The sequence below is a fragment of the Pinus tabuliformis genome, chromosome J, assembly GCF_031772625.1.
Source record: "Pinus tabuliformis cultivar Carrire ecotype Pingquan chromosome J, CPIR1, whole genome shotgun sequence".
Lineage (NCBI taxonomy): Eukaryota > Viridiplantae > Streptophyta > Pinopsida > Pinales > Pinaceae > Pinus > Pinus tabuliformis.
Genome location: NC_142295.1, coordinates 1425117228 through 1425126797, shown reverse-complemented (window position 1 = coordinate 1425126797; position 9570 = coordinate 1425117228). Strand labels below are relative to the sequence as shown.

The 9570-nt window shown below is 40.1% G+C and overlaps 1 protein-coding gene across 1 annotated transcript in view; it reads right to left on the bottom strand.

The window, feature by feature from the left end:
• The window catches only part of LOC149232699 (serine carboxypeptidase-like 35), a 49425-nt gene extending 42338 nt beyond the window's left edge, over positions 1-7087 (bottom strand). The window contains exons 1-2 of the mRNA XM_089381976.1: positions 6936-7087; positions 4040-4222 (exon numbers count right to left, since the gene is read on the bottom strand). Coding sequence (XP_089238102.1) covers positions 4040-4222; positions 6936-7087 — 335 coding nt within the window. The remainder of the gene's footprint in view (positions 1-4039; positions 4223-6935) is intronic.
• Between the last annotated feature and the right edge of the window lie 2483 nt (positions 7088-9570).

Sequence of the window (9570 nt, the reverse complement as noted above, 5' to 3'; positions counted from 1 at the left end):
AATCCCTGCATCAAAGTTCCACCTTCATGGTTCTGTGTAAACCTTTGGTCACTAGAAAATCCACTTCTCAGATCAGAAAACCATCTACACCATTAGAATCCTGGTGAAATTCTGAGTAATTTGAGTTTAAAAGTTGCGTGATTCCACCACTATAAAAAATCAACACCCAGCACATGACGTGCATGTTAAGACGGCTGGGGCGGTTGGCTTTCGCACCCCCCAGCCGCGATCGAGTCCTGCGGCGGCCCCTTGCTGGGCGATTTCGAACGGCTCCACCTTATTCTGCTGGCTTCGGCCATTTCATCTGCTGGCTTCGGCCATTAATCTGCTGGCTTCGGCCATATTCTGCTGGCTTCGGCGTATTGTAAAAATATCTGTAGGCTTCGGCCATAAGTGATTTTCTCTCTGAAAAAAAAAAAAAAATCAACACCCGGGGAATCTAAAATATTCCTCCAAAATTCTTGTACTCTCAAAGTTCCACTGCATTCCTCTAGGCGCTTCTTCGTTAATGAGTATTGGACCAATTTAAGTAATATTTGTGTGGCACATTTATCAAAATTTTGCTAGCAAACAAGTTGGTTAAAATATATATTTAGAATTCGTTGAACCTGTTGGGTCATAGATTCCAATCCGTCGGTTTCCATTTTATATAACGAACAAAATACAATGTTTATTTGTGTGCCTACTTAATGTGTTATATTTAAACAATTGTTGTATAGTATATAGAACCGCTTATTAAATCGAATCATTTCTAGAGTTTTAATGTCATTAACCATATATTTATATGGTTTTTGTTACATATGGTTTTAATTCCAATTGTAAACACATTAATATATTTGTTCGTATTCCCAACCATTAATATTTTCGTTGGATTTTCAAATACGGTTACCATATAAATCTTTGTAATTTTGTTATATGGTTATTAAAATAACCATTTTTTTATATATCTTAAAAATTATTTTTGTTTTATATGGTTTTCAAACCATAATATGATTTAATATTAATTTTTGTTTGTTTTTTTAATATTATTTTTTGTCTTTTTATGCAGTGTTAGGAGGTTGATGATGGTATGCCATGTGTTGAAGGCCCATTGGACATTTCATCGCCACATAATCTAAATGGGTTTCACATCCCCTTATGACTTGTAAACTTTTGATAGTCATAAAATGGTCATACACGGACTCCAATTGAGGTTTCGTTCACGCCATTGGGTTCGTAATGATGAGATCTACAACTTGATGTCAATGTTGTTGATATTCAAGAACTTTGAAATTTAAGCCTTGGAGCCACCTAGATCATTCCTCCCCATTGAGAAGATTTTGGCCCTCAAAAAGCATAAATGCAATCTGCAATCTGTTGTACTCCCTTGTCTACACAACAACTGCCCTAACAGGCCACACTTCCTTCTCCTTCACCTTTTCTCTTTGGAGCCATAAGTGATGAACCGGCACCTATGTCCTCTGCAAACCTATAGTATATATTTGCAATATGCATGTTCTTTTACAAGACCAAACGTGACCCAAGAAAAACCCATACTTGCCAAGAGTTTATAACATATTCTTTGGTCAATTTTACATCAAAATCATAATAGAAACCAGCACCCAAAATATAAAAAAAAGGTCTCAAAAGATCACTATGTTGCATTCACAAGTGATAGAAAACACTTAATCACTTCTAAAAATATCTCGCAGCATGTGATTTACAAAATGTAGTCATGAAAAGCTATTAATACCACCTCCCAAAGTGAACGGATCATCTCGCTATGGTTGATTTGCTTGTTGAACAACTTCACCAATTGGTTCCTTCATAGGTGCTTCCAGTCATGAATTATCTGACATGTGGCTCTCATATGTCCATCCTTGTTGCAGTGACTACAATGATTCTTTCTCCTCCAAACTTTCCAGACCTTCTTTGAACGCTTGTTCCTAATGAGTCCCTGATGAGGAGAACTTCTTGCGGAATCCTCACTATCACTGGAATGTTGTTATGTGCTCTCATCTTCCATTGTTGATTGGTCACTGGTTGTCTTGGAACATTCTCCAACCTCCTTTCTGACATAACCAAGTCCTGCATAATGAGTAAATTCCTCCACCTTGATGGGATTCACAATGCCATCGCCATTAACACCGAGGCCTTTTCCTTGATACCCCATTTTCTTCATCAACTTTGAACCAATTCATGTAGTGTGTTTCTAAAAAGCAGCGAAATCATCATCATAAAGAGAACATGAAATTGAATAATCACTTTTATCTCAGGCTTATTATGTTGCAACCATTCCAAGGCCTCCTCTTGGCTTGTAACTGACGTTGTAACCTTTGTTTCTCCTCCTCTTCTTCTCGTAGGATTTTCCTTAATTCAATATTCTCCGCTTGAATGATCTGGTTGATCTCCTCAAGTTCTTGGAGCCATGCAAGATTTGGTTATATTGATGGTGTTGGACCCACCAACATGTCAGGGGATCTCCCTGGTAAGAAGCCCCAACTAGAGGTCAGACCATTCGGAGTAGGAGTCCCAGCATTGGGTAGAAAAGCAATGCCTTGACTGCGATAACTCACAGAGGTAAGTGTGATATCTTTGTCGAAAGCAAGTGTGTGAATTTGCAGTGAATCAAGTGAGATTCATGGGGGTTCTAACACATAGAGGGGAAAAGGAAGTGTGTCCCTTAGAATCCTGGAATAGTATGCAGCCTGAAAGGAACACATGAGCGGAATGACATCACAAGCTGAAAAGAAAAATATTCCACAATCCAAAGTGATGGGTTAAGCCAACAACATGTCTACAACAAGATTCATACAATTGCATACAAAATAGTTCATACACAAATGTGTAAGTTAAATAACATACATTGCTAAAGAAACCAGAATAGTCCAACTATAATAACAACATATGCATGAAAACGTGTTGGCTCTATTATATATTATATTAAGTGAAATTTTAATCTATACATACACCATTGACAGCCACTAGCCCCAATAGTGGAACATTACAGTCAAAACTAGTTGCTCCTCCAAAAATATGTACTTGCACTACGTTGTGGAGAATCCAAGGTTTGTCACAATACTCTCCAAGCCTTCTCTAAGCAAATTCCTATCCAAAATCTTGGCTCCCAAAAGTATGTTCTATGAGTTATGAGGTTCTATTTATAACAAAGGGTGGGGTGACCCTTGAAATTCTCCTTTGCGACTCTTGGACTAGCCTCATGACACTTCACATTACATAGTGACTCTTCACATTCCACCAGTGACACTTGGAATTTCACTTACAACATGTTTACAATAATATAAATTTTCCACATGTACCGATGTGAGACAAAATAGGCTAGAGATAACCTAACAAGACAACACACTATGACTCTGAGGTTTGGGGAAAGACCAACTCGACAATGCTCACTTGATGCTTCTCGATCATGTATTCATGCCAAGCTTGGTGTTGCTCTGTGATGTCCCCAAACTGCTTAATGTTGTCTTGTTGAAAGCACACTCTTTCCTCCATGGAATTTCGAGCATGTGGTCTTGGAACATGTGTCCATCTCATCTTGATGTGCTACACTGTCCTGAGTGTGGCTGGACGACCGATGTACTTCTGCATGTCATCTGCACTCAGCTGCAAGTCATCACTTGTGGCCTTATGCATCAACTACTCCATGTACCTTTTGACCTATGACTGGACTTGGTTCTTGTGCTTAGCTTTGGTGAGGCAACCTACATCTGTTCACTCTCTTCCTCAGCTATTGGTTGTTCCGACTTATCAACCTGTATGGGTGTTGTTTTCTCTGTCATTGCATCTTGCCTTTGTTCTTCTTCCCGTTTCTGCTTCTCAGCTCTTGTTCTTCCTTCGACTCGTGTTCTGCTTGCCACGATCTTAGTTCTACTACCCACAAGCTCTGCTCTTCGCTATATTGTTTGTGTCCTCTGCTTCCTTTTACTTCTACTGTCAAAGTTCCTGCATGAAGATTGAACGCACTTTCACTCTACAGCTTTGTTATCCCTTTGTTATGTCAACAACTTCCTCTTTCCCTATTCCTGTACTGGATTGCTACCTTCTGCCACTGCTTCTAGTCTTGTTGCCATGTAAGTGTTGAGCATTTGCATATATTGGCAAGTAAATCATCACTTTCTCAACTGCTTCCCCTATATTTCTTTTAGTGGTCGCTCTTGAAGCATCTCTCTTTGGTTCTATGGTACAATGACTGTTGGAGAGAAGCGCTTCGCGGCTATGGTACCTGTGGGACATAAAAGACATTCATGGCAAAAAAACATTAGCTCTTACAAATCTAAATTCACAGCGTGATCAAGCAACAATTAGGGCATCTGATGAGAGGAATTGCATAGTTTTGACTAACAAGGGTGACTGATTGACTGTTGGAATTGTGCACTACGCAGTCTCGGCAGTTAGTGTGGAAGCCTGATGATTGGAATTGTGCAATGCGCAGTTCATTCTAGGACAGGGCTGGGGAGAGACTGTGCATTGTGTAGTCTTAGTGACCAAGCTAGGAGACTGGCTCTTAGAATTGCGCAGTGCCCACTTGGAGCCAGCCCAGGACAGGCTCTGTGTAATTCCAGAAGCCAAGGTAGAGGCCTTGAGCTACTAGATTGCGCATTGCATGCAATTGAATGTGAGATCTGGGTAGGGGGAGCCCAAATCTGTCCATGGGGAGTGTGCAAACAAGTAGATCTGAAAGATGATGCAATGATGAGTGTAGATCTCGTTAAGTGTAGATGTATGCATGTGAAACAAGTGCAGAAATTGATTAAACTGAAGTAACACAAAGCGTGTGAAGGGAGTCATCGCATCGGCGACTATTGTTGCAAAAATGGGATAACTCATGTGACGCTTGGGGAAGGCAATGTCTAACTTGAAATAACACTTCTATGAGCTAAAACAAGTTAAAATGCCAGTGGTCATTCAACAAAATCGAGCTAAACATCACTCTCACAAGATAAACAAACAAAATCCATAGAATAAGCAGCAAAAGGTAATAAAAGCAAAACTCACCCTGAAAAGTGATGACAACTCTCCGAAGGCTCCTTGATCTCATAAGGAAGCTAGAGATTGCTAATAGAATTCATAAGTGAGCTCTAGATGCATCCATTACATAGAATTGAGCAAATGGAGTTCATGATGCGTATGATTGAGATCAAGGACAACAGCGACACTTAGCAGAAACTTCTAAATATGGAAATGCGTCACCTTTTGGAAGCTAATAAGAGATTCCCTACTTCCCAAGGATACTTTTCCTCTTAGCTTCTTGATTTTCGGGAATCCTGCCATGCACTGCCCGGAATGAATTGTGCATTTCCGGGGAGGACTGAGCAACTCTTTGGTTCATGCACTGACAGTTTCTGTGCACAGTATGGTTCTACGCAATTTATGGGTTGAGTGGCTCTGGGTTGTCTCTCAGGATTTGCGTAATTCCCTAGCGGAAGGCAGGTTTTCAACTGGCTCTGCACAACTCTAGACTGGAGTGCTCACCATGGGTTTGGACTACACAATTCTTGGGCTGAAGACTAGCTGTCAGCTAGCTTTGCGCAATTCTAGAATTGAAGGCTCTCTTACTAACCTGGACTACTCTACATAGTTTCCCGGCTGAATACAAGCTGTCAGCTGGGTCTGCGTATTTTTGGAGCCTAAGCTCACTGCCAGGATGTTCTGCGCAATTCTTGAGAGCAAGACAGACTGTCGGCATGTTCTACCCAATTCCTGAGAGCAAGGCAGGCTTCCCTATAGGAATGTGCAGTTTTCCAAGACAGTGAAAGAACTAGATGCAAACCAAGTTACAGGGGGGTCATCTTGTGGTTGGTCGGAAAAACAAGTAAGCAAACGCAAGCTCAAAGTCAAAGATAAATTCAAATGAAAACATAAGTACTTGAGCAGTGCAAGACATGCTGCTAAGATTTTGAGGAGGGAGGCTCCAAAACAAAGCAAAGGAAAAATTTTGGAGGGTGCTTGTAGCACTACAACAGGTTCCCTTCTCAAATTTGGCACAACATCTACTGAAATATTTGTCCCATCGCCTGAATCAGAACCTATGTCAATAGGTCCATCTTCTACAATCCCAAGGGTTGCAATCTTCATCTCATCACCCGAGTCTAATTCCAGGTCAATTGGTCCAACAACTGCAAATCATGTAGTTGTGATCTTCTCATCATCCTCATATTTAGATTATTGGTCTTGTTGCACAAATGTAATTGTCTTCTACTTCTCTCTTTTTCATTCCTCTTTGGCCTCAATTCTAGATGCAGTTTCCAGCAATGCTCCTCATAATGCCCTTCTTTCTCACAATGAGTACAAGAGGGATTTGATTCCTTTCTCTTAGTTTTTGGTGCCCTCTTTGGACGGTCATCTTGCTCATGTTTCCCCCGACTTTCAAGATGTACAACCTTCACAGTAGCTTCATCAAGAGTTTTAGGTTCAAATACTAACAATGGATGACGCAAATAACCATGCAATGAGCCAAAGTATTTCATCAATGTTTCAGGAGAGTCTAATGGAACATTCAATGTTAATTCTTGTTTCCTAAATCATTTGTAAAATTTTGAGCATTTTGACCTTTATTTTGTTTCAAATGTTGTCATTATATCATGGTCTTTTGTTTGTATCCCAATGGGTAAAATTGTCCTCTTAAATCATAAATAAACTCGGACCAAGATGAAATAAGTTTATGATTACTTTAGCCACCTTTCTGCAACTTTCTTTCCCACCAGACGAGAGCAGTGCCACTCAATCGAAGGGGTGCTAACTGGATCTTGGTCTCATCCTATTTAATTAGCTGTATGCGGAAATATACTTCAACCCATTTGATCCAGTTATCTAGCTTTTCTACATTAGATTCTCCAATAAACCCAGGCAAATCAAACTTGACATCCAACTTGAAAAAATGTTTTTTATGAGATTTTCTACTTCTAAAGCGTTGAGAGGATGAGGAAGAAGTGCACCATTCACTAGCAGATGGAGAGGGAGGTTCAGGAGGCTCTTCTCCTCCTTCTTCATGATTTACTGAGGCGTGATCATCTGGTGCTTCTTTCTTCTTTGGTTTCGTCATTGTCTTCTCATACTCTGCAAACAATTTGTCCACTTTTTCTGCCATGGTGTAAAAGGTCTTGCCATAATTTGACACTTCCTCCAACTGAGCATCTTCATCTGCAATTTTCCTTCTTCATGTTACATGCCCTGCTTTTGGATCAAAGGAATTAAGTTTTCCTTCACTTGTTTGGAGCTTTGTCTTGGTTATCATACACTTGCAATTCACATCAACAAAAGAATCAATTTGATACCAAAATTGATCTAGATCTTTTCACTTCAATTATGCATACTGAATTTCATTTTAAAGAGCATGTAACCATATGATTGATACACACAAAAGAAACAGAATTCAAGAGCAACCATGAGAAAACAAAGGCATGAACAAGTTGATGTAGAAAATTTGTGGAGGTTAACCTGATAATGCAATATAAATCAAAGCAGAATACTATAACCTACTTCTACTATCAATTTGCAGAAGCTTGAAGATCAAGCTAAACAATATAACCAGAAGAAGAAGAATCAATGGCACAATACACATGAAAATACTTTGGGGAAAGCCTCAGCTAAAAAGCCCACACTATTGTATTATCATACATGGTGGAAATAAATAGGAATTATACAAAGCCTTAGCTCTCACAGCTAACCAGCTCTCAGTACAATCCTCACAGATGCTCACAGGGAATCTTGGCTTCTCTCCAGCCTTCCTCTCTACCCTCCAAGCTCCTATTTCCTTGCGTTGTTCCTTGTGGATGATTTTCTTTTACCAAGTGGAAAACAAACTTCAAAAATGCGCAATCCTCAAGGATAAATCCTTGACTACATGCATGAGTTTTCTCCATGAGGAAACACATGAAACTGATAGTACATTGTCCTTGAACATTTATCTCAACTGGGTCTTTCTCATAATAGACATGCATGAGTTTCTGATGAGGGAATCTTCAGTTAACTGGAATAGCACTAGTTGAGTGCATTAATGCATCAACTGACTGTTAACTCACTATTAGTTCCTCAAACAGTTTGGAACTAATTTAACTGGACTTAACTCAGTAAACTGAGTTAACTAATTACAACTCAAATATAACTCGATCTTATCTCCTTAATTTAAGGGATAACTCTTGCATGACTTCAGAAAGACTTCTAACTTGAATTTCTCCAACTAGTTAATTTAAAATAAATTAATTAATTATTTCCAAGTAGTTGTTAAGACTAAATTAAATTTTAATTCTAAATTTAATTCAAGGACAAATTAAATTGGAATATTATTGTTGCCATATTTCAACACTCCCTCTCAACAAGAAAGGGATTATCTACCACCCCGATCCTGTCTCTATGGAACTCGAATTTATACTTTGACAATGCCTTTGTCAAAATGTCAGCATCTTGCTCCTCTATCGAAATATACACTGTAGCAACATGATCCTCCTCGACCTACGAAAAGCCATGGGCAACAAATTTCCTTATGCTTCTCCACACTACCATCAATAGCTTTCTTTACCTTTTTAAGCCAACAAGAACTCACAACTGACTTGTTCTCCAGTCTCGGAACCATGTCCCAAACACTATTACGAACTATGGAGTCATACTCCTCCACCATAGCATCAACCCAAATCAGCTACTGCACTACTTCCTCAAAGGAAGATGGCTCGGTCTCAACACATTCCCTAGCAAGGGCCATGTATCCAGTGTACCTCTCAGGTGACCTCCTCTGTCTGCACTGAGAATATGGTGCTCCCACATTCTATCTCGCATCCTCCAACAATCTGTCAGCTTCTCTTGTGCGCTTCCGTCCATCTCTGCAAGACTCTACTTGAGTGGATGTCTCCACTCCTAGAACCTCTGCATGTGGCTGCTCCGCATCAGTCTGAGGCTCCTCCTCCTTAGGAACCAATAGTTCCTCCACAGTCTGTACTTGGAGATCCCTCTCAAGGGAATCTCGCATGGCCTTCTGCTCATCAAACTTGAGATCTCTGTGAAACACTGTCCTCCGACTAGTAGGAAAGTGCACCCGATAGTTGTGAGGTGTATCAGTGTACCCCACAAGTATCCCCAACTCTGCTGTCAGCTCAAGCTTCTTCCATGCATCCTTTGTCACATGGAAATATATCGATGAGCCAAAGATCCTGAAGTGACCCACATATAGTCTCTTATCGGAGAAAGCTTCCTCTAGTGTCTTCATCCCAAGTATGTGATACGGGCTTCTATTCTACAAATAGACCATTTTTTTGCATGCCTCATCCCACAAGTGAAGTGGTAGGCCTTGGTCATGCAGCATTTCCGTGCTGCCCCTACAATAGTTATGTTCCTCCTCTCGGACACCCCATTCTGTTGTGGTTTATGAGGTGCCATCAACTCGTTTAATTCCTTCGGCTGCACAGAAGTTCTTAAACTCTTGAGAGACATATTCTCCACCGTTGTCACTTCTCAAGGCCTTGATCTTCTTCCCTGACTCTTTCTCGACCAAATCTTTGAACTCACAGAACTTTGTGAAATTTTAGTACTTCTTATGCATGAAATAAATCCAGCATTTACAAGAATAGTCATAAATGA